This window comes from Cetorhinus maximus, chromosome 36 (assembly GCF_964194155.1).
Source record: "Cetorhinus maximus chromosome 36, sCetMax3.hap1.1, whole genome shotgun sequence".
In the NCBI taxonomy this organism is placed as follows: Eukaryota; Metazoa; Chordata; class Chondrichthyes; order Lamniformes; family Cetorhinidae; genus Cetorhinus; species Cetorhinus maximus.
The window spans coordinates 2,059,989-2,085,978 of NC_135914.1; the positions used below are offsets into that span (position 1 = coordinate 2,059,989).

General features: G+C 43.0%; 2 protein-coding genes across 2 annotated transcripts in view; both read right to left on the reverse strand.

Moving 5' to 3' along the window:
• Nucleotides 1–9,811: 9,811 nt before the first annotated feature.
• The window catches only part of LOC144672197 (immunoglobulin kappa light chain-like), a 373,445-nt gene continuing 357,266 nt past the window's right edge, over nt 9,812–25,990 (reverse strand). The window contains exons 4-7 of the mRNA XM_078534014.1: nt 12,589–12,619; nt 12,320–12,374; nt 11,868–11,917; nt 9,812–9,995 (exon numbers count right to left, since the gene is read on the reverse strand). Coding sequence (XP_078390140.1) covers nt 9,812–9,995; nt 11,868–11,917; nt 12,320–12,374; nt 12,589–12,619 — 320 coding nt within the window. The remainder of the gene's footprint in view (nt 9,996–11,867; nt 11,918–12,319; nt 12,375–12,588; nt 12,620–25,990) is intronic.
• Nucleotides 13,963–14,990, reverse strand: LOC144672180 (immunoglobulin kappa light chain-like). Its single transcript, XM_078534001.1, has 3 exons — nt 14,885–14,990; nt 14,269–14,601; nt 13,963–14,186 (listed from the first exon to the last, which is right to left on the reverse strand). Exons 1-3 carry the CDS (start codon nt 14,937–14,939, stop codon nt 13,963–13,965), a joined length of 612 nt encoding a protein of 203 aa, XP_078390127.1. The 5' UTR covers nt 14,940–14,990.

Genomic DNA, 25,990 nt, shown 5'->3' on the forward strand with positions numbered 1-25,990 from the left:
TGTAATCCCTTGGTGTGCTGATTGCCGGATATTTCTGTTAGTGATTAAACTCTGATCTGCAGAACGTCTTATGATCCCCGTTCGTAACGATTTGAAACATTCCAAAATTAATACTGGCTTATTCTGCTGTAAAGACTCTTTCTGCGCAGAGATCTGGGAGTTTTTAGAGACACTTATGACAAGATGCACATGGAAAAGCGAAACACAGTTCATCCGTCTGTAAAGGCTCTATCATCTTCAACCTGCAGGAGAGCGACTACTTCTTAAAAGAAAAGAAACTCAGGGCATTCTCAACAGGCTCCGTATTGCCCCTATGCAGGGAGCCATTCTTAGTGCTGATTACTCTGTGCGTCATCGACCCCCAGGCATCCGTCAATTAATATAATGACGCATTAATCCTGCAGGCACACTGGAGCCATTCAGTCCCTCTGTTTGGATCTGGCATTCGATATGATCATGGCTGATGTTAGGAAATTGAGATAGTTTAAGTAAATTATATGTATATTTAGGTATAGGTTTAAGGTACATCTGTAAGTTTATATCGTGTTTTTTTCTATTTGTCGATAAAAATATGAAACCTGGCATCTAGTTTTATTTTTAAGTGGAGGGAGCATGCCTAAAGCTGTTTGTACACTTGCATTACTATAGGGTTTTATGACCCTTGAAGAGAAATTAAAGCAAACACAAGAGTAGAAACGAAACGGTGCTGTTCCACTGCAATAGGGGTCCAAGGAGGGTGGCTGTCGCACACATAAACAAATGGACAGATAAATACACACACACATACACACACAGAAACACGCACACACATACACACATAGAAAGCAACCTTTTCTGTTCACCTGAAAGGAGCTGCAAGAGAGAGGCTAGATGGCAGAGGTACAGTTAGCAAGGCCCAAGCACAATTTGAAGCCAAGACTCCAGATAAGCAGACTACTGGGAGAAGGGACGGCAGAGAGCAGATTTTCCAAAAGAGCTGAAAGTTCCTAAGGCCAGGGAGTAAGACAGAAATGGCAGAAAGTCCCAAGAAGAAGTTCTTGTCAAATGAAGGACAGGAAACTGAAAAAGGTCCTGCTACTTGAAGTTAAGAGTGAGGAGCTGAGGAAGACTTCAAGCTTAAAGGGAAAAAAAATCAAGAAGCAGATTAATGCGGGATAATATTATGAGGAACCGGAAATTCCAAGGAGAGAGCTGATGGTCTGTAACTCTTTACTATGTAGATGTGAATCAGTGGCACACTGGTGACGACTGAGTCAGTGAAAGAGAGTGCGTGAATGGAATCTTGAATGTACATGGTGACCCTGGGGAGAGAAACTTTTTCAGGAAACTCGAAACACTGGAGGTGGACCCTTGCAGAAGGCGTCTGGGAGGCAGCGTTGGTTTGGAAGAAGGCTGCAAAGCGAGGTGCTGGAGAGTGGAGATTGGAAACTCTCGTGTAAAGGACGGAGCTCAGTGAAACTGGTTGGCGCACAGTGTGACAAGCATCTTGTGGGGCGAGGAGTGGGGGAGGGGGGGGTGGCGGTACGGGGGCGGGGGGGGGGGTGGTTGGTCGGGGATGGTGGGGGCGTGTTGGAGATGGGAATTGATGACGCATCGATTGCACCTGTTTCAGGTGTGGGTCGGGTTGTGGTTGGAATTGATTGGATATGTGGATATGCTCGTTTTAACTGGCAAAGCTACCTGGGGAGTCACTGCAAGGAAGTTCTGCTCACGCTAACTCTAAACCTCAGCTCCTCAGGTGTAAAAAAGGGCAGCTGCCAGTGATGGAGAAACACCATCAGACACCCACTCTGCTGACACCGGGTAATGTGTTTCGTGAACTCAATTACCCAACTCACATCTAAATTTGTGTATTCATAAAGTCAATAATTAATCTGTTCGGAGACTATTTAACAGGAAAGAGCTAATGAGTCCTTCAGAGACAAAAATAAACTGGTTTGAAATATATAATAACGGATTCAAATACTTTAATGGTGATTTTCTGGATTTTAGCCGATTATCACACTCTGACACTGTTCATTGGTATAATTTATTCTTCAAAACAAATCAGATAGAAAATCTTATAAAGGTTGCCTTAAAATTTCGTCGTGGCTTATTCTGCGAGTGAATCTGATTCGCCGATATTTCCCTCAAGTTGGATACCTGGATGATTCAGGATATCACAAAATGCGTGTTACTGGACAACAGGTTAAATGGTTTGCGCAGGGTCACGAAATTGTTGGTCCCGGTTTCGACGTTATAACTATTAGGAAAGATTGAACATGCGGAGGCTCTTTCCCCTAGAAAAGTGGGGGCTGAGGGGGTGACCTCATAGAAGTATTTAAAATTATGAACATATTCGATACGGCAGACGTAAAGAAGTTATTCCCACTTGTGGCAGAGAGACCAGTGGCCGAGGTGAATTGCATAGATGGGGTGAAGGGGGATTGAGGATAAACACACGAGGGAGAAAGGAACAGAAGGATATGCTGATGGGGTGAGATGAAGAGGGGGTGGGAGGAAGATCGCGTGGAGCAGAAACACCGGCACAGAGCAGATGGCCGTTATTCCGCTGATCCACAGGAGTAATTCTGACACAAAGAGGCAGGCAGGAAGACAGATTCTGGGTGAAACAATTACTAACATATTAGCGTCATATTCTAGCTTTCTTCAATCTGGTGTGTTTTTATTGAAACCAGAATAAATTAACGTTGTCTCGGTGAATTAAGCAGAACACTCGGAATGAGAGGCATCTCTACTCTGCCCACGCACGTGTCATAAGCGGCAATGTTGTTGAATTCAGCACCATTGCCTCTTGTCTGTCGGTTGCACCAGCCTGGACTGTGCACCGCCTGTGACGCGTGTTTACCACGATCTGCAGCGTGTTGCCCTTTGCAGGCAGAGTCGTGTGCGGTCTCCTAATCTGTAAACAGGAAACCCTCTGCTAAAACTTACACCGCGCTGATTTTTCCAGTGCGCTATTTTTAAACGTTGCACGTAATTTCCGTGAAATGTGCATTTTCACCACGTCTTCCGAACCCGGGGCCGAGAACAGAGGCACCCGAGCGAAGAGACGGTGAAAATCTTAGAGCAACCGGCCCGGGATCCGAGACAGAGAGCTTTTTAATGCCCCGTGCGTTGCTGCGTCTGTTTCCAGGTTTGTGTCTTCTTCACTCCTCAGTCAGATTGGTTTCAGACCTGTAAGATAGCCAAGTGGAAAATTATCCCAATACCTATATTATATAACAGCTTCATGTTGATGGACTGAATTTTGTCCATCTGTTCAAAATCGATCACTTATCAACATTCTAGGATGAGATGTAAAACCGACACCCTCTGTCTGTCCCTTTGGGATGGGCAGGGTCCCAGGGCCACTATTAGCAGAGGAACGGAGGGGTGGGGTGGGGTGAGAGAGGCTGCGGAATTTCCCCTCTGTGTCCCTGGGGCCAATATTTATCCCCAAAACAACATCATTAAAATTACAATCTGGATCATAATCACGTTGTAATTTGTGGGTCTTGCTGTGCTCAGTTACAGCTGCTGCTTTTCCTACATGACAACAGAGACTAACGTCAAAAAAAGTCCTTTAGTGTCCCTGAAGCGCCTTTTTCCCTCTTGTTCCTGTTATTGTTTCAAATTTAATCCTCAACTTTTGACTCCATTCGCCTGCATTAACGAGAGGTTGGTATATGATATGTTTTACTGTTGTAGCCGATTCGCCATCGGAGGTATTTTACCTCTGCCTGCCATAGCAGAACCCATCGTGTTGGTTTTGTACCTCTCAGTTCCTGTATCTCAGGCAGTTTTGTGCCAGAATCCGGGGGTTCAGAGTATCTCGCTTGGAAGTACCTACACGGTGCATTTTGACACTTCTTAGTTAGCGGTGGTGGGGAAGAGGGGTGGGGCGGTGTTGAGGTGGGTGGCGGGGGGGGGGGGGGGGGGGGGGGGGAGAGGTGGGGAAGGGTGGTGGGTGCCGGGGCCGAGATCTTTTATAAACGGAATCATTGGACGCATCTGCCACTATTTTACACCGTGACAGAATACAAATTTCCAACCGGGAGGTATTCGACAGAATTTAACCAGAATGGATACTATTTTTGAATATTGCGGATGCCCAGACCAGTGATTCGGGCATGTATTGCTCAGCGGGAAGTTCTTTACGTTTAGAAATGGTTCAAAATTGCTCATCGCTGATACAAACCACAGTCATTTTACACATTAAATATTCCACAACCAGGAAGCTATGGCCAATAGTGATCCAAACTTAACGCCCGATCCCACCACGTTCTCCAATATTCGACCTTTTAACTCCGCCTCCAACTGAAATTCTCCCAATGTAAAGTGTCCCTCTGATGAGTTTGGTGAAGGGTGTGGGCCCCGATTCCTTTGCCGTCCGCTGGAATATTTCCGGGCGGGGTCCCCAGGGACAGAGCGATTCCAGGACAATCGAGCCGGACGGGACCTACCCCATCAGGTGTTACATAATTCTCTGGGGGAAATTGGAAGCAGCGGCGCTCTCTGTACTTGCGCCGTTCAAATCAACTCCAATGAAAATCCTTCAAGTGAAATTGTCTCATCTCAGAGAGGGAGCTGTTAACAGTTACCTCGTGCAATTAATGTGCGGCCTATTTGTTCGCAATATCGCTTTGTGTGTTAAAACTCCCACTTTCTATGTGTCCATTGATAATTTTCTGAGCCCTTACTTCACTTCCATGTATCTCAGCATTTCAGTGTTTAGCTTTCTCAATTTTAAGTCTACCTGTCTACTTGGGATAAAAACGTATGGAGAGAGATAAACTGTTTTGACACGTCAATGATCAAATGAAATCTTAATTTTCTGTTTATCAATTTCTCTCTAGATTCCTCTTTGTCATTACCTGTACTCCATAGAGCTTCCAGCACAGAAACAGTTCATTCGGTCCTTTGGTTCGGTGCTGTTGTTTTTGCTCCAAAATAACCTCCTCCTACCCTCTCTTCATCTCACCCCATCAACATATCCGTCTGTTCCTTTCTCCCTCATGTGTTTGTACAGCCCAATGGGAACGAGCTCCAAATTCTCACCGGCCTCTGGTTAAAGAGTTTTCTGTTGAATTCTGGATTGGATTTGTTAATGACTACCTGATATTGATGGCTTCTAGTTCTAGTTTCTCCCAAAAAGTGCTAATACCTTCTCTACGGCTGCCCGAAAATCCCCTTCGTATTCTTAAAGACTTTCATCAGATCACCCCACAGACTTCTCTTTTCTAGAAAAACAGAAGATAGACTATTCAAACTTTCCTGACTGTTATAACCTCTCGGTTTTGGTATCATTCCAGTAAACCTTTTCTTTTTTGCACCTTCCCCTGTGCTTCTCTATTTTTTAATGATATTGTGACCAGAATTCTTCACAGGACTCTAAGTGCGGTCCAGCTAAGTTTTGTAATAAGTTTATTGTCGCCTTTCTTCTTTTCAATGCTGGGTCTTTTTTTTAATTCACCATATTAACCTCTTTCCCTTGTTTCAATTATTTTTGTGCCTGTACCTCAGAACCTTCTGCTCATCATTCCGATTTAAACTCTTATTTTCCCATGAGTATGTAGCCAAAACCCTATCACTAAATCTAATCCAAACCCCAATCCTTATCCATCCGAGCAAGACGGTCTCTATATAACGTTTCATTCAGGACAAAAGAAAAAGATCCATTGGATGACTATAAGATAATTATACTTTCACACGTGGCGGACAAACGCTTAGCAAAAAATATTATAAATCAATATGGTGAGAATTTCTAATTAAATAGGCTAATTAAGGCCAGCAACCACCGATTTGTGAAAGTGTAGTCATGCTTAACACATTTAATAGAGATTGCTCTTCTAGAAGTGTCCGAGTGGACAGTTAAACTGAATGCAGTAGATAGAACCTGTATGAATTTCCACAAGGTATTCATTTATTTGTGTTTTATGAATTTACCTATGTATCCCTCACTCGCACCCGGTCATCTTTATATCTATCTATCTATCTATCTATCTATCTATCTATCTATCTATCTATCTATCTATCTATCTATCTATCTATCTATCTATCTATCTATCTATCTATCTATCTATCTATCTATCTATCTATCTATCTATCTATCTATCTATCTATCTATCTATCTATCTATCTATCTATCTATCTATCTATCTATCTATCTATCTATCTATCTATCTATCTATCTATCTATCTATCTATCTGTCTGTCTATCTGTCTGTCTATCTGTCTGTCTGTCTGTCTGTCTGTCTGTCTGTCTGTCTGTCTGTCTGTCTGTCTGTCTGTCTGTCTGTCTATCTATCTATCTATCTATCTATCTATCTATGGTTCTTGGGGCCGGGAGAAGGAGTTGCAGGAAATGAGGGAGTGATTATAGAGAGGCGCTCTAACTCCTCAGCGCTCTAAATGCATTCATTAATCACTGGATTTTTGGCACTTTCAGCTGTTTGAATGTGAAATGTCGCTGTTTCAACTCCAATTACACTTCACTTTCTAAGTGGCAACATGGACAGTGATGCGGAACTGACACATTCCAGAGCATGGGCACAAACCAAGTTGGTCTATGGATGGAATTGTTTCCTAACATGTGTAGATACATTTGACTGAATTTTAAACTAAGTTTTAAAATTCGTAGTTACTGTCATATGAGTCTAGGGGGTTTTGCATTGTGCATACTGCAAGATAACACTGTTTACGCGCCGCATTACACTGCGCCAATAGATGAAAATATAGATACGAATTCAACTGAATATGACAAAATTGAGTTTGATAAGTTTTTGTTGGTTAAAGTGTTATGAACGAAGGAGAGGAGATGGCATTAAGATACAGATCAGAAAGAAGTTTATTGAAAGGCAGAACTTGCCCGAAGGGCTGAATGGCCTCCCGGTGATGGTGTGGCTCACGATAACTGCTTGTGCTTCCTCTTACAGACTGTTTTTGCTCGGCTGGAGTTTGATGCGCATCCCACAGTCTGATTGCAAACGAAATTGAGAACTCAAGTTCTGCTTCCGGGCTATGACGTGTAGTGGAAAGCTTTCTCTCTTGTGTTCTTATTGGAGGAAAGCCTGGAGTTGTGATCCTTTCCAAGAGGCTGCCATCTCAAATTCTGTTCCCGCTGAATTCATATTTATCAACAGTAATGAGCAATGCAGCCCGCTGATTCGTCAGCTACTGGAGAGTCTTCGAGTCTGACAGAACAGTTTCCATTACAAGTCCAATTTTGCTCTCGGAAATTTTAGCTTTCAGTTCAGTTTTGATATGTTTTTGCTTTCTTGTGGTGGTGTGTTTAAGTTCATTGTGCATCTTTGCGTAGCGCTTCAGCAGGAATGAGCGAATCAGTGTCCAAGTTTACAATCCATTCATACATATTTGAAACTCAAGTATTGTATTTGGGAGTTCAGGCTGTTTGATCCCTTAGTGCGGTTGTGCTTAGTGATTCGGCAATGGCAGGTTACAGGATATATTTATAGGCCACATGTGTGCGGTTTAAAAGTGGGAATAATTCTACAAGAACGATACCAGAACTGAGAAGTTATAATATCACTGAAGATTGAACAGACTGGGACCCTTTTCCCCACAAAAGGTAAGGCTGAGGGGTGACCTACTGGCATTGAGACGGAGAGAGAATGTTTCCATTTGCAGGCAGAGCTGAAGAAAAGGTCATGAACATTAGATATTCACTAATAATTCCAATTAAGAATACAGGAATTCTCCCAGGGGAAAGGGGAGAATGCAAAACTCGCAGCCACAGCTAGTGGCCGAGGTAAATGGCTGAGATGCATTTAAGGGGGAAGCTAGATAAATATATTATCAATAAATCAATAGGAGCGTATGCTGAGGGGATATTGAGGGTGTGAGAGGAGCATCGTGTGGAGCACAAACACCAGCATAGAGCAAAGGGTCCGAATGGGCTGTTACTGCTCTGAAAATAACGTTGAATTTTGCAAAGCAGAAAACATGAGCAGTGACTGAAAGCTGTTTGCTCTGAAGAGTTTGCATCAATAAAATAGTTTCTTCTTCGCACTAAAATAAAAAGTTAAAACTGAAAGTGGAATTCAAAGGACGTTTCACTGAGGTGATCTGATATTTTTGCGTCACACCGTCACTATTATAAACATTAAAAAGTAAGGTTTGAGACCAGTGCTTTTTCAGATACATGTTACGACTTCAACCATTGTATTTCACTGAGCAAGAGAAATACCAGAGGGATGCTTGTCTCACTGGTCATATATATATATATATATATATATATATATATATGTACACATTTTTTTTGTTTTGAAAACGAGGGGGAAACTTTTACGATTCTTATAGTAAAATATTTAAGAACATGAAGCAGTCTTACAATGTATTCCTCCCAACAAGACCTCGCTTTTCAGAATACACAAGTAACCTATTTCGAAGCAGCTCCCTTAGGAATTTTAATCGTAAAAATCCAATAATATTACCCAAGTCAAATACTGCTGCTACTTTAGTGCAGTATACCACACGACTTCTCATTCCCTTCCAGTCTGCTGTGAGAATCCGAAGGAAGTTCAGAAACAGACTCCTTCCTGAAAGCAAAAACTTTTCTGCGTTTAAATCTGGCAGCTGCATCAAATTCCACATTTTCCTCGGCTCAGAGCTGGGTTCAGGGCATTCCCCCCACACAGCCACCTCAACTCAACTAAGCATTTCCCCTAAATATCATTTTCCCCCTTTCATCCTGAGCTCCACTGTCCTAATCATCCCTTTAACTCAAATTTTCCAAACTAAAAAATCCTCCATGGCTCTCTATTGCCTCCACATCCGCGTCAAATAAAATTTAATAACCTTCCCTTGCTCATTTATGAAAGATTGGTAACTGAAAAGACAAGCCCTGACCTAACATCTCATTCAAAATTTAAAAAAACAACGGATTTGCTTATAATGCCAACATCACCAGAGCCTCTCATTATAAATACATGCATCCAGCTCCTTTGTATTTCATCTCTAAGCTCCCACAGGCAATATCTCTTTACTAAATTTCCCCAGTTTAAATACCCATGGACACAAAGGCACACACACACACACAAACACACACACACAAACATCTTTCTTCATCGAATATCACCATGTCCCCAAAATATATAAAAACAACATTCATGTTCACTTCACGTACAAAACACCACCCATTCACCTTGTTTCCCGGCCACTTGGTACACTTGCACATCAACAGCTTTCTGAGGGAGAGAGATCCAGATTTCCACTCCACCTCCGACAGCACCTCTTGCTCCAAGACAAGCGATACTCACGTGACAACTCTGACATGTAGGTTTAAAGTTGAACATAAACCAGAAGGGGCTTTGTAAAAATGAAATGGAACAATCACAAGTTTCCTTAATCACTGCCCGTGTCTCTCTCTTGTTGTGCTCTAATTCAGTAAATGATAGAATACATAATATCTCAGAGAAAGAAACACAGCACTGAGAGAATCTTAACCCAGGACTGATATTGCTAGATTTGCTGAAATTGCAGTTTGAACCAAGTGACATTTAATTATAATTTAAGAATTAATCAACACAAACCTCTGGTGCATCTTTATAATCGAAGAATAATTTATTTTATTTACATACAGACATTTGTCAAGAAATGAACATCTTGTCAGTAACTGGACTAACATAATCAGCAGGCAAATTCCAGAGAAAATAAGGAAAGTCCTTAGTCTTTGCTCAATGTTTCTTTCACACTTGAGTTACACGATAGCGGTGGGATATCCTTAATAATATTCGAAACAACTTCTACATTTAACAAAACGAGCCAGTCTTTGCAAGCTCTGGCGAGTGCACAGGGAAAGATAACTGTTTCATGGGAGCCTCTTTGGCTCCATGTGTATTTCCAAAAGGCTATGGGTTTTTTGGCAGATCTTGTCACCTCCATAATTCATCAGAGAGCAAGAGGCCGGATTCTCATCTGCGACCCGCCTTCTTTTTTGATCTTTTATCCAATGCAGCCAAGTCCAGGGACGTGTAAAGAGGTCCGCCTTGTGCCTGGGAGACATATTAAACATTAACAGCGTAAAGTTGCTAAAAGATTTCACGCAGAGGGTGTTGGGAATTTGGAACTCACTGACTGAAAAGGTGGTAGAGGCAGAATCCCTTAAATAACATTTAAGAAGTATTTGGATATGCATTTGCGATGCCATGGCATACAAAGCTATGGACCTAGCCCCTGGGAAATGGGAGTAGAATAGTTAGGTACTTGTTTGAACGGCACAGACTCGATGGGCAGAAGGGTCTTTTTCTGTGCTGTAGACCTCTACGATTCTCTGACTATGAGTCTCTGAGATAGGCAATATACCCACTCCCGTAACCGCGTTTCACACAATTATAGAATGATACAGCACAGAAGGTGCCCGTTGAGTCCATTGTGTCTGTGTCAACTATTTGAAAGAGCTATACAGTTAGACCGGCTCTACACTTCTCTGCTCCCATATCGCCGCCATTATTTTCCCATTCCAATATTTTTCTAATCCCTTCCTGAAGTTTTCTGTTGGATCGGTTTTAATTGCCCTGTATATCAATTTGAGGAATGTTTTGCTTCATTTGTATGTCAAAAAATTGTCTGAATTGATGTTTTGTGACCGAGCAACAGAATTTGTAAAGCAACTGGAACTGACCAAGGTTTAATCAGAAAACTGGGATGATGAGTCTATCAATTTGATTGGATTCCATTGGTGAATCCGATTACTGTATTTCGCCATGTGCCATCTACACAATTGAGTAGAGGCCACAGAATTCATCACATTGAGAAGAATGACGCAAACACAATCAAAAGACATGCGTTTATATAGCGCCTGCCACGAACTGAAGAAGCCTCAGAACATTTGCATCCACTTTTTTGAAGTGTAGTCTCTGTTCTTAATGCAAGACGGCAGCGAACTTACGCACAGTAAGATCCCTAAATAGCAATGAATTGATGAGCTAGATAATTTATTTTTTTAAGATGCTGGTTGAAAGATAAAATATGAAAACCAATACCGGAGAGAACCCCCAAATCCGGCACCTACCATCCCCCTAAGACCCCACCACTGTTCTTCTTGCAATAATGGCGGTAATCGTAGAGCCATAGAGGTCAACAGCGCAGAAAAAATCCCTCCGGCCCATCGAGTCTGTGCCGGTCAAACAAGCACCTAACTATTTTAATCCCATTTTCCAGCACTAGGCCCATGGCCTTGTATGCCACGCACTATCTTTTATCCCCATCTGAGAGGGCAGACAGGGCCTCGGTTTAACGATTCATGTGAAATCGGCACCTCCGAAGGTGCAGCACGTGCTCTGGAGTCTAGACACTTTGCCAAGCCTCTGTACACACAAGTACGCAGACATACAGACATACACACATAAACACACACACACACACACACAAACACAAAACTTCTGCTCAAACTGAATCCTTCTTAGTCCAATTACAACAGCAGCACATTTTGATTTATCGACAAAACTCCTGTGGGTTTGGCCTTATCTTCCCTGAAATTCCATTCGCCAATGTATTTACTAATTCGGTTGAGTCGGAGGAGGGACAAAGGTGGGAGTTGAGCGAGGGGGATAAGAGTCACTGTAGAGATAAAAGAAAATCGCAGATATCTGAAACATGAACTGCTGGAAATCCGCCGTTAACCCGATGGAGACATTCTACCCCGAAAATTACCCTGCCTTTCTATTATCAGATGGGCAGAGGGACGGAGGTATATTTTCTGATTTCAGTTAGAGGGGCGAGTGGGATTTTATACAAATTCAGATGCTCTGGACTGTGACCTGCTCTCTGGTAAACGCGTGGAATACACAGCTTGGGAAGCCTTGTACCTTATCCTCAAAAAAGAAGTTTTTGTATGTTATTACAACGATTTGAAAAAAACTCACCAGTATTGCATCCCGATGTGGCCGCTTTGCTTCTGTTTGACGGTGGTCATCTGTGTTATTAATGGATAAGGTATAAATTAAAATATTATCCCAGCCTAGTTAATACATAATTATTCCAGATACACCATGCGCCAATGATCCGCCAATGTACCAATGGCCCCAAATACGTCAATGGGCCCCCTATGTCACCAGGCCCCAAATCCACAGAAGGTCCCTCAATACATCAGTGGAGTGAAAATCGCCAATGGATGGACAAGCACTATCTACTCACTGGGGCCTGTTGTCAAACTGGCATACTATTGCTACTATTATTAACCAGTAATTGGCATTTTCAGTGTGATTCACAGAAAGCACTGTGATTCTGGAATTTGATGGCGGGAAATGCTCTTATGCATCTTTCCAATTCCACCCACTTGACATTTAATCTGTGCCAACATTTCAATACAACTTACCCGTTTGTCGCTCATTCTGCCTCTCTCTTTGCTTTCTCTCTCTCTCAAGTTAAACCTGGATGCGAACAAAAATTTCAAACACGTGTTATGTTTTGTGAAATCTGGCGCAGAAGGAAATTATCGAGCGGTGTTTGCATTAATCTTAAAAGCTCATGGAAAATGACAGAATATATCATTGGAATCAATGCTAGGGTTCAACGGTGCTGGACACAATGTTAAATATGAACAGGGATTTCGCCATGAACTTTTCAAATGACTCAGTTACTCACTTTTCATTGTGGGATCTCTTGTCTCGTTCTTCTGAAAGGAGAAAGTAAATTTTCAATTTAAAACTACGAGAAGGGAATCACATTGGAGAACCAACTATGAAAATGTCCCCGATAAATATTAATCCTCACCTGATCTGCTGCTTTTACGAATCCAAATGGAAATAAGGACCAGGAGTAGAGCCAGTATCACCAGGACAGTTATGATAACATGGAGGGCCGGACTGCACCATCCTACAGAGACAAAACACTTAGAAACTGCTGATCGGTCAAATGTTTTTTTTTCTGGGACTCTCTGATGGGAAACGTGATACAAAAGGAAGACCGGAAACAGTCCATTTGGAAGATCGCGCCAGTGCAGTCCCTTTGAAGGAGGTGTCTAATTAGTCCTATTCTCTCTGCTCTTCCCGCAATATCCCTGAAAAATTCTCTCCATCTGGCATTTATCCGATTTCCCCTTTGGAAATTTCCCTTTGAATCTGTTTCCACTGCCCTTTTGGGCAGAGTGTTCCAGATCACAACCCGCTTAGTTAAAGAAAAATCTCCTCACCTTCTCCTCTGGTTCTTTCCCCGATTCTCTTCAAGTCTGGTTACCGACCCTCCTGCCCAGTGGAAACAGCTTCTGCTTATTTACCCCATCGATACCCCTCATGATTTTGAACGCCTCTATTAAACTGCCCCCTGAACCTTCTCTGCTCTAAGGAGAAAAAAACCCAGATTCTACAGTCTCTCCACAATAACTGAAGTCCTTCATCCCTGCTCCCATTCTGGTAAATCTCCTGTACACCCTCGCCAAAGCATTCTTGCCTGTTTCCCGCTTGTAAAGCGCATCCAGTGTGGAACTGACCACAATTTTATTCCAAGATCCACTGCCTGAAGTGGGCGGTGGAAGTAGATTCAACAATAACTTTCAGAAATGGAATCACGTTCTAACATGAAGAGGAAAATGTGTCAGTGTTGTGGGGAAAGGGTGGATCCAATGGGTTAACTTTTACAAGGAGATAGCACGGGCACGATGGGCCGAAATCCCTCTTTCCGCGTCTATCGTTCTAGGATTCTACGATATGAGGGGGAAATATAAGACAAGCCCAGAAATTGTTTACAAGAAGAAGCCTGCACTTGGGGCAAAGGTAACCCGAGCTTATTTAACATATTTATAAGATGTATATTTATAGCTAAATTTAAATCCTGCAGGTTCTTAAATGCTAATTAATTCTCTAATTGACTCATAAGTCGCTTAAAACCCTCCATTGAACAGCTCGGCAAATCACCTGTCCCTGCCTCTGCTCGTTTGGGGAACGACACGCTTTTTGTCCAATATTTGTTTCGAGACCCCAGTTGAACGATGCAAGTACAGACGCCGCCACTTCTCCAGGTTTACCTCGACACCTTGACGTGACTTCTGAAACTGTAAGTCCCGTCCGCTTCCATTGTACCGGGATCGCTCTGTCCCTCGGTGACCAGGCCGGAAATATTCCAGAAAATAGCAATCTGGTTGGAAGAAACTCCACTGACCAAACACACTAAGGGGACGGTTTCCCTCAAATGCAGCTCACCCGTCGGGACAAACGCCAGCACAGCCGTCTTGTTGGTGGAACTGTCTGGACAGAGATTGGGGCACAGTTAACGATTAATTTGCACCAAATGTTAAAGCTGTGCACCACCTGAATTTAATTCACTTACCTCCAACCAGTAGTATGGGTCCATTCTGGAGCGGTGTATAGTTACCTCTACGAGCACAGTAGTAGGAACCCGAGTCATTCACGTGGACATTGCGAATTTCCAGAATCAACACATTTTCGCTGTTACCTTTTTTAGAAATAAACGTACAATCGGCTCCCTGACAGGACTGGCTGTCGATTAGTTTCGGGGCTTCACCCACGCGCTGTTTGTACCAGAAATAGCTGGACACCAATACCACTACGTAACTGTAGTGACAGGCTAATTCCACCGTCTCTCCGACTTCAGCTGTCATTATTATGGAACTCTGAGGCAGACAGGACTCGGATTCTGTAACTAGAAACATTATTGTTAAACTACTATTGGTTATTGGGGGATTGAAAGCAGCCGCTGGGAAAGACTTCGCCTGTAATTTTACAATAGTTACATCAATGGCTTTAATTTTTCGCGCTTAGATTAATTCTCCAATTTTATTCCTTCGCCTTTTCGGAGAAACCAGTAAATAAACTCTCATGATCAGGTCAAATCCATGCACCTGGTCACTGGGTCACGTTTTCAGCTTCTTAAATCCTGATTCTGGCAGAGTTCGGTTTAAAATTCTCACCTGCCTCTTACTCACCGTAAACCCTCAGCACTTGGAAAATGACCATCAGAAATAAAGATTCCTTGGACATCTTGACGCGGTGAGTTCTCCCTGTTTTCGCTCTCACCAGTTTGTTTGTGCAGGCGGAGTGGCCGCTGACTGACCTGAGCTCAGTCCCAGTGAGTTACTCCCCTTTCAGATGCGGTGGAAACTATGACGAGCTATGCTATGGAAAGTGTGACACAATTTTGGGCGAGCCGTTCTGGTGAATGCCACATGTGGTCTTACTGTGGTCACCGTCTGTGCGTCGCGGAATGTTTATAAATAAATTTATTGGGATGTCGTTCAGAAGGGGTGACAGAATAATAATTGTACGGATGTATGCTGAATATTGCAGTTGAAGTTTAATTCTAGTTTAATCTTCCCTAATTGTCATTGAGAAGGTCGCGGTTGATCCAGTTTTAAAAACCTCTGTCAGGTCTCTCCTAGTCTTGTCTTTAGAGAAAAGAGACCTAGGCTATTCAGTTATTCATGTTAGTTATAACCTCTCAGCTCCTGTATCAGGCTTGTCAACCTTTTATAAAATTGAGTCCAAAAATTTGCAGTTAGTCCATGTGTGGTCTGAACAAGGAACTAGAAACGAACATAACTTATTTGTTTTCAATTATATTCCTGGTCCCGGAGCTGATTTGCATTTTTTCCAGATAAGATCACAGGCAAATGCACCAACGGGAACTTCCTATACAATTTTTCACAGAACGAATGAACCAACCGTTTGATCCGCGTCAGAAACAGACCAGGACCTGAGGTCAAGATAAAAGCAAAATACTGCGGATGCTGGAAATCTGAAATAAAAACAGGAAATGCTGGAAAATCTCAGCAGGAAGTTTCGGAAGGAGGGTCACACGGAGTGGAAACGTCAGGTTTGTTTCTGTTTCAGACCAGATGAGTCTTTCCAGCATTTTCTATTTTTATTTCAGAACCTGAGGCCTCTGTTTACCGGATTTGGATTTAGATCCTGAACGGGGATCAGGCTCCCGCATTCTGCTGTTGAGTGGGCGGCGTCACTGTAAATAACCCGGGCAGAACCGGCTCACGTAACCAGCGGCAATAACAGTGGACATGATTTTTAAAAACGCCACAATAAGGAAGCGTTGTTAAACCCCGAATATATAAGGAGATTTTTCCCTGTCTGCCATCTGTTAGTAACCTCGGTTATAAAGATTTCCGACGGAATGTCCCAGCGGAACGTTGCAGATTTTCCTAAAGATCTGCCTTAGGGTTTAATGGAAACGAATTCTCAGCGGGAATTCAGCACAAAGCGCACAGAGAGAATCTCCGGGAATCGGTAATGAAAAAATCCTTCAGAGCCGTGAAACTGAGGGACAGTGGGTGAAAGGTTTATCAGAAACTGATATAAAAACACACTTTCCTTTATCTTTTGCTGAAGGCAGCAATCTACTAATTTATTTGTATCCATTAATGGGATGTGAGGGTCGCGGGATAGGGCAGCGTTTATTGCCCATCCCGAGTTGCCCCTTGAGAAGGTGGTGAGCAGCTTTCTTGAACCGCTGCATTCCCTGTGGTGTCGGGAGACCCACAGTGCTGTCAGGGAGGGAGTTCCAGGATTCTGATCCAGAGATGGTGAAGAGAAAACGATATAGTTCTAAGTCAGGGTTGAGTTTGTTTTGCGGGGTAATTGGAGTTGGTGGTGCTCACTTGCCCCCTCTGCCCTTGCCCTTCTGGGCGGTGGCAGACTTGGCGCTTGGTTGCAGTGCTGCCTGTGGATAGATAGTACAAGCTGCAATCTCCCTGAATCTCTGATGAAGCGAGTGCATCAATTGTCAATAATATTGTGGATCAGTTATTTTTTTTAATAAAATACCCGGCATCGCATATAAACAGTGACCCGGTGTCAGGTCGATGTGGACACTGTAAATGAGGTGAATGTGCACCAGCCTGTTCTCTGTTCAGTTGAATCTACCCTGGACGGAAAAACCTCTTCTGTCTGTGGATTAACATTAAATCAAATGCAGGCGGTTCTGTACATGAAGCGCCTCAACTGTAAAAACAGAAAAATCACCGAGAGCTTCTGGATCGAACATCATTTTCCATCTCAAGAGAAAAGCGATCAGAATCAAGTCCAGCTATTTACCTCAATCGATGTGTTTGCACAGCCCCCGAATGGGCTGTGAGCGAGGCGCCTTTCTGAGCCCTGCAGTAAACTGCCGCGGTCACAGCCAATGCGTCTTTTTGCTGCCGAGCCCCGCTCTCTGCTGCAAGGTTCACTGAGTCGCCTCTTTGTTATTCAAGGTCAAGCATTTCTGCAGAACAGTTCAGACACTCAGGAATGAACAACACTGTCTGCTCATTTCAGAACCCATTCTGACAGTAATTCATTCAACCAGGTTAGTTACATTAAGATGAATGTATTTCTCTCTTCTCTCCCAGCTTCCGATCCTAGGCATTCGCCTGAACATTCCCTGGCATGGGTTCCTGTGGAGTCTTGCAGAGAATTTGCAGCACGGATTTGCTTCTTTGACTTTATAATTGGCTCAAATTTCCCATGAGGGAGTCCCATAAAAATAATGATTTGACCCAGCAGCAGTTTCTAATTAATTTGTCTCAGTTGGGATGGTGCATTTTGATCCATTGCCATAACTGTCGCCATCATCCGGGTTCTACTCTTCATCCTAATTCTGATTTGGATCAGTAAAGCGGTTGATTGTGTGAGTATTGATGTTTAACAAGGGACATTTTAAGAAACGTTTCTTTAATGTGCATCGCTTTTAAATATGACTTGACTTGAATCCGAAAGCCGATTGATCCTTTCCCACAAAGAAAATGAGCTAGCTGAACTAATTTGTAAAGTCCTTCACTAACAATCTCGTTTTATTTAACAATGAGTCTAAACCAGGGCAACGCAAACACCTATTCGCATGGTAAAGATATTTTAATATTTTCCACATTCTCTTCAGTTTGATTCTGAGACCAATAGACAATTCCTATTTCAATATTTATTTCAAGTGACAGAAGATGAAAAGATCAGAAGAAATCAGAGCACGAGTAGGCCCTCGATCCTGCTCCACAATTCAGTAAGTTTTTGGCTAATCTGATTGTGGCCTCAGGGGCGCTTTCGTGTCCATCACCCTAGACTCCCTTGTCAACCAGAAATCCACCCAACTCAGCTTTGAATATATTCAATGCCCTAGACTCCAGTGTTCTATGGGGAAGTGAATTCCAATAAACTAGCGACAAACCGAGAGAAGAAATTACTCCGCATCTCGGTCTTAAATGAAAGATCTCTTGTTCTGAAACTGTCCCCCTAGTTCTACATCCCCCCCATGAGCCGATACATCCTCTCAGCATCTACCCTGTGAAGCACCCGCAGAATCTTATATGTTTCAATAAGTTCACCTCTCATTCTTAGATTTACATCCAGCAATGCTTTTTTGATATTTCTGTCTGCTTATAGTTTTAGATTGCAAAGAATATTCCTGCCGATTAACAGAGGTTATTAAGAGACTATAATGATCATCTTCATTTGTACCTCAATAACTATTATCGCTCTATCTGGAATCTCTCTGTCACCTAACAATACAAACATAAGTTAAAGCTTATGGAGTAATGCTTCCGACCGACTCTTTATCCAGGAATGAATTTGGCTGCATTGAACTCGCCGCCAGTAGGAAGGTGGGAAAGGGGGGAGAACTCAAATCGATCCTATCAGCTTTCCAAAGGATCGATTGTTGGTCGGGTCACTAATGTAACAGTCAGTGCAAAGCATTGGAGACTCTCAAGCAACAACTAAACTATAGTAAACTGGGCTGCTAAAGAGAAGTTAAGTTCATTCGGGTGGAGGGAGAGATGCTATTAACTACAGTGGGTGGGGTGTTTGTGTGTGGCGGGGCTTCAGCGGGATGGGGGGTAGTGGTTGTGGGGGTGGGTGGCGTTGGTGAGGTCCAGAGTAAAGAGTCATTAACTTCACATTAGGGCAGACCATCCAGGGGTGATGTCCGGAAGCAAACCCCACCTCACCAAAAAAGTGGCTTCCGGGATTTTAGGTTGCGCTTCGCCACTGAAACATGATGTGCGGTGACGGCTCAGGCACGTGAAGGCCTCTGAAATTGTAGGGTAATTGCTGATTAACACAGATTATGTTTAAAATAAATCACACGCTCCACAGTCACCTTCACCTTGAGCAATCTCCCTCGACTGGATACTGTCGGAAACCCTCTCTCCCTATCTCTCTCACAAACACACACTTATCATACGGAGCCTCCCTCACTGTACACGCATATTATCCTGTATGTGTGAATTGCTAACTCTTGCAGATATACAGGACACTGTAATCCTCTCTATATCCTTCACTTGTACAGGTACATTATCCTGTGTGTGTGAATTGCTAACTCTTGCAGATATACAGGACACAGTAATCCTCTCTATATCCTTCACTTGTACAGGTACATTATCCTGTGTGTGTGAACTGCTAACTCTTACAGATATACAGGACACAGTGATCCTCCCTATAACACTCACTTGTACAGGTACATTATCCTGTGTGTGTGAATTGCTAACACTTACAGACATACAGGGCACAGTGATCCACTCTATATCCCCCACTTGTATAGGTACATTATCCTGTCTGTGTGAATTGCTAACACTTACAGACATACAGGGCACAGTGATCCACTCTATATCCCTCACTTGTAGAGGTACATTGTCCTGTGTGTGTGAATTGATAACTTACAGATATACAGAACACAGTGATCCTCTCTATATCCTTCATTTGTACATGTATTTTACCCTGTGTGTGTGAATTGCTAAAACCTACACATATAAAGGTCACAGTGATCCACTCTATATCCCTCACTTGTACAGTTACATTATCATATCTGAGTGAATTGCTAACTCTTACAGAAATACAGGACACAGTGATCCTTTCTGTCTCCCTCAGGAATCAGGGAGGCTGCTTCTCCAGTATGGTTTGCTGCACAAACATGTGTATCAAGCTCCATTTATGCACCGACACAGACACATTTCAGGAAGGAGAGAATGGAGATATAGCAATCTGTAAATAATCTGCAGAGGCTCTCCTTCCTTTGACGATTTGGTTTTTAGAAAGAGAGCAGAAGTCACGCCAAGATCAGCAGCCGGGCCCGGGTGCAGGCAAGTGGTGACTGCGGGAGGACCAGACAGTATAGAAGGACATGAGTGGGGGTAGAGCAGGAGGGGGAAACAGCAGCAACCACAGTCTCTGTGAAAGGATCTCTGCTGAACTAATGTTAATCTCTGAAGGAACTATTATTCTCCTATTTAAAAAAATAGCGTCCCTTTGGGTCCCTGCGAACATTTGGGCACTCCGTCCAAGTGTCTCATATCCAGTCTTTCTTCATTCTTCATCTTCCTTGTTATCGGGTCCCACAAGCTAGTGTTTTGTTCAAATTTCACCCCTTCCCCCCTCGCTATTCTCCACTTACACTTTACACTTTCCAGTCACATTAAAATGACCTGGCCGCTCGGTGCCCCAATTTAACATGAGGTCTCGGAGTTTAAAAACAGAGACAGGCGTGCATTCCTATAGCGCCTTTCACGACCTCAGGGCATTCCCTTAGCGATTGGCAGTCAATTAAGTTCTTTTTTGAAATGTCATTTCCGTTGTAATGTGGGAAACGCAGAAGCCAATTTGTGCAGAGCAATTCGCACAACCATCAATGTGACAATGGATAGATTTGACAGCCGGGTAAACTTTGGTCCCAGGACGCAGAGGAGTTTTTCACCCCCGCCTGCACGTCTTCCAATGGCGGCTGTGGGATCTTTTGCATTCACCTGAGATGGCTGACAGGCTCGCAATTTAAAATCGCGCCTGAGAAACAGCTCCTTCCCAAGTGCACCCCTTTCTCAGTACTGATACTGAAAGCATCACTCTCTGGAGTGGACATGAACCCACAACCTTCTTATTCAAAGGTGAGGGAGGTACCATCTAATCCGTAAGTCAAAGCCAGCCAGCAGCCTGGATTTGTCAGTTTAACTCTATGAAAGTCCTCAATACTTTGATGTTCCTAAAATCAATTTGCGGGGGCGATGTTGAGTTTGAATGATAGTGAATTCTGGGAAACATCTGATCAATTTCCTGCCCTATATTGAAGGTAAGAAAGGAATTAAGAAACTGTCTAACTGCGGAATGATCCATTTATCCCTGATACAGACTATTTCCAAAGTTAAAATGTATTAATTTTTTAATATTTATTCACAGGATATGGGCAGCGATGGCAAGGCAAACATTTGTTTCCTTATTGCCGCTGAGAAAGTGATCGTGAGCCGCGTCCTTGAAACAATGCAGTCCCTGTGGCGAAAATGCTCCACAAATCCGTTAGAAAAGGAGTTCCAGGATTTTGACCCAGCGATGAAGGAGGAAATATGTTTATTTCTCGCTGTTGTGCAACTTGCAGATCGTGGTGCCCCCTTTGGCCTCTGTCCTTTGACGTGGTAGAGGTTTCAGGTTTGGAATGTGCTGTCGAAAGGACGTTGGCGAGTTGCTGCAGTGCAACTTGTTGATGCTACGCGCTGAAGTCACTGTGATTTGGTGCTGAAGAGGGTGAACATTTGAAGTTTTGGATGAGGTGTCGCTCAAGCAGACTGGCCCAGGGACAGTCTGGGTAACAATCCCATACCTACGAAACAGATTGAAATGAGCAACATTGACATAATAATCATGAGAAAACACACATAAGTTTCCTGTCTGACAGGTGATTAATTAAATAGAACTTATTTTACACCTTTTCTGAATGTTCAAATGAACCCCTTTGCTGCTGTAGAGAAGTGATGGAAACACCTGAATCGTTCGATAACTAACCTCCCGTTAACCGGGCACCGTATGAAGTGGGGGGATAGGAAGACTTAATCTTTCCTCTAGACAGAGTTAATTTATCTCAGTGGAGGTCAGAAAATCTAACCAGTTTGCAAGGGTGTTGAAGTACCTCAGAGCGCCACATACTGTTTTGAAAAAGATTGAACAGTATTGCACTTTATCACAAAGCAGAACAATCATGTTATGTAGCTTAGCATATCGAATGAATAAAGTATATTTTTTGGACAACTAAAGCATTACACAGTTTGCAGCGGGTTGCTGCCCTACAGGATGTTAGTTGATGTTTATCTGATTGTGCATCCCTCGGAACGGCAAGATGAAGCCCAGGCTCCTTCTCGCTAAAGTCCAGCCTCTTTCTTTCCACAGTTGCTTCGCAAAAACACATTGCAGCATTTAACCTGCCCTCTTCTCCATTTTATCGCAGGCCGATCGTTTTTTTTTATTTCCTCCCCTATCCGCTCTTTTTTTGAAACTTCGAAAGGGAGTAAACCTTCCGAGCTCTGGTCTGAAGCATTAAGTCAGTGAGGTTCATAGAAAGACAAAGAGTTAGTCAGCTCTTTAAATTACAAAGACTTGTCTTGTAAATGTCAACTCTATTTGTAAATGTGGTGATCAACAGACTTTATTGGAAGAAATTCATTTGGATTACATTCTATGGAATGTCACATGTTAAGGGTTGCCTAAGCAGTTTTGTAAAATTTCATTAATAAAATGCATTTTTGGAGAGAGAAATACTTTTCTCCAAATCCCTCACCCATGACAAAGCCTCATGTCTCCCGCCTGACCAAGTCTTCAAAATCATTTGAAGCTTTGCATATGGATTTGCGAGGATTTATTGATCTGTTTTGAGTTCAGTGAAACATTGCTCACTTCTATATCTCCTCCTTGGAAAATACACCGGGTGTAGTCCAGTTGAAATGAGTTGTGAGCGTAAAGTTCCTTTTTGGCCTCAAACAGGCTGCTGAAGTTTGGAAATTGCAACGCAAATGCGGTGGGTTCTTTGGCAAATGCTGTCTCCTCCACAATTCGTGAGAGAGAATTCATCCGGATTCTCATCTGACACCCAAATTCTTTTTTGATCTATTTCCCAATGCAGCAAACTCCAGGGAGGCAAAGAAAGGTCCTCGCCGTGAGTGGGAAACATATTAAACATTACCATTAAAAGTAAGTAAAAGACATGTCAGGTAATTTATATACCTCCATAATTTATCAAAGTCTTACAAGGTTTTCTTTGCGTCATGTTAAAAAATGCCCAGCTCTACCTCCACACTGAAGTTGTCGCTGCGTTGATGTTCCTGCCATTTTACTTTGATATTGTCCTCCCTCTTGGTGATTCCTTGATGATTTACCCCCTGCCTGTGCAGGAGCTGCAGTCCGCCAGCAGAGGGCGGGATTGTATCACTTTAATCAAAGGATAGAGAAACATCTTCACTTCTTTTCTATTTTCCCTTAGTTCCGTTGAAGAGTCATAAAGATTTGAAACGTTAACTGTGTTCTTCTCCGCAGATGCTATCAGACCTGCTGTGTTCTTCTAGGTATTTTTGTTTTTGTTTTGTGATAGAGAAACATGTTTGCGGAGAAGGGGATTTGGCCCATTTTAATTCATTCATTCGCCAAGAGACAAAAGATCACCCATTGCCACCGCCCCTGCTGCTTCAGACATGACTTTAGGCTCTTCACCCCCAATGCCAAATAAGTTCCAGAACTAACACTTTATATTTTTTCCCATGGACTTATTTTTCTCTTTAGGTATTTATCTGAATTCCATTTGACAGGCAATAATGATCGGCGCAGGCTTGGAGGGCCGAAGGGCCTGTTCCTGTGCTGTACTTTTCTTTGCTCTTTGTCCTATAATAGAGAAGCTCATTTCAGAGAGATATACGGAGACAGAGACTCACAGATAAAGGATGAGATTGTGCTGTACATGTTTCAGAGTTGACGCTGAGACAGGCGGGTTGTACAGCAACAGATGTGAATGAATCGCTCCCTTTTGCCTGTAGTGTAATAGATATGTACAAGATCTGGCAGGCAACGCCTTATAATTATATGGCACGTTTAACCGAAAAAAAAAAGCGCCATGAGATGTTTCACCAGAGCCTTTTGGGGCAGAATTTGACACCAAGAGATTAGCCTCAATGATCAGTTTCTTCAAAGAGGCCGCTTTTACAGAGCGTCTTCAATGAGGAAAGAGAGAAATGTAGTGGGGAAGGGAGTTCGAGGCAATGAGTTCCACAGTTCGGGCTTTAGAAGCCCAAGGCAAGGCCAACAATATTCACAGAATCACAGAATCATCGTATCTACATTGGATCTCTGAAAGAGCATTTGGTCTGGATCCACTCCCCTGCCTTATCTCCGTAACCCGGCACTTTCTCTCCATTCTGGCAATGGGTTATCAAAGTTGGGGGTCGTCAAGAAGACAGAATTAGAGGGACCCTCATATCGGAGGATTGTGGAACTGGAAGAGGTTACAGGTTGTGAAGAGTCCTTTGGGGAAGCCATTTCCAAACTTCTACCATCCTTCGTGTTTCTTATTTTCACTCTTGCAACTGTTTGGGACAACTGTTAAATTATAGATTCTTTCCCTAGCCCTAGATTCCCCCAGCAGCGGAAATAGTCAATTTGCCCTATCAGTTCCCATTATTATATTGAAAACTTTGACCAGCTCACATCCGCTTCTAAATTCCAGGAATAACGTGTGAATTAATTCATTGCATGTAAAGCATTCGGAAGGACTTCAACTAGTCTCGAGCCTGTGTAAAAGATTTTTCTGAAATTCTCAAACAATTATTTTCGTGTTTTTTTAGACAGGGCGGTGTGAGTTTGAGGTTTAAATGAAATATTCAGTGATAATTTAAATTCATTTTACTGCAGACCCCAGAGCGGTTGGGAGCTGGGGGTGAAATTCCTGCTGTCTCTCTATCTCAATCGAGCTTTCTCGCTCTCTGTTAATTCGCGACAGGGAAATACAGCAATATGATGTCATTAACAGGATATTTGAAAGCACATTCCAATGAAGATTACACACAGACAAGGTGCAGAGAGGGAGATGAAGAGACACCGAGAGAGATACCGAGACATAAAAAGAGACAGAAAAAGATAGGGTTCAAAGTGAAAATTGTTTCGTTGCCTTGTTTCCAGAAATCCTCACCTAAAACACATTTATCTCACCGTGACCGCATTCTCTGTGAGATCGTGTTGTGTGTACAGTGCCTGCGCCCTCTTCCGTCCACTGCAAGAATAAACTCACTTTGGAAATACCAGGTTGGAGAGAAAGAAGGTGCGGGGAGCGGGGGGAAGGGCGAAAAAGAGAGAGAGAGAAACAGTTAAAGAGAGCAAAATAGATGGGAGGCATGTTGGAGGTTTGGGTGGTAGGGGAAATAGGAACAACTTTTAATGGAATGACAGCTCCCGAGGGCCTGGAATTGATTTACTAAATGTGAAGCTGTGTAAACACTTGTTATAATCCCTGAATAGCGTCTGTGTTGTAGACAGAGTGACGAATTGGGCATTGAAATGTAATGTGCTTTGAGGAGGGTGAGTAATTTGAATTCAGTTCATAATATTTTCTGAAAAGCCTCTTAAAAAGTTTTCCAAAGGGAACCGCTGCTTCTTCCCAGTTGGACAGCGGGAGGTTAGTCCTTTCTGGAGTGACTGGGGATGGGGTGCGGGGAAGGGGGGAATAACTGCATATTATCACATTGCTGCAGTGGGATCCGGCTGTGCACATGTTGCCCACAACCTTCCCTGCAGTAAAACCGTGGCGACACTGCCCAAAACCAGTTTATTGAATTGTAATTGTGGATTTTCAATACAAAACATGGTTACAGTGTCATGTATCAAAGTGAAAATGGTAAGGCAGAAAATCACAGAATGCATTTCAATCAAAATTCATCCCAAGATAGTGAAAAAAGAACAGAGACATGGATAGATTTATTGAGAGCAGGAGGAAGAGAAAGTTGAGCAGAGATGTAGGGCTATACAGGTACAGAGAGAGTTGGGGAGAGGAACAGCGAGGCAGGGGACTGTGCGAGAAGTGTAAGATTCATTGTCAAACACCGAATGTACAACAGCACCAATCCTGGATTGATCGGGTAGAGTGGAGTGGCGGTGGGGATAGGGGCGTAGTGAATGGGCGAGTTGTAGAGGGGAATCATCAGTGTTTGCCTGTTTCACAATGAGGCAGAAAATACATCTGGAGGTGACAGATTAAACGCAGAGGGAGAGGTACAGGCTCTGGGAGTGTAGATGGGAATGGGTCTGGGGGTAGGGTT

Coding starts and splice junctions, on each gene's coding strand:
- LOC144672180 (XM_078534001.1), bottom strand. CDS start 14,939: ATGTCCAAGGAATCTTTATTTCTGATGGTCATTTTCCAAGTGCTGAGG. Junction 14,602..14,884: donor CCAAGTGCTGAGGGTTTACG/GTGAGTAAGAGG, acceptor TAATGTTTCTAG/TTACAGAATCCGAGTCCTGT. Junction 14,187..14,268: donor ACCCATACTACTGGTTGGAG/GTAAGTGAATTA, acceptor ATCTCTGTCCAG/ACAGTTCCACCAACAAGACG.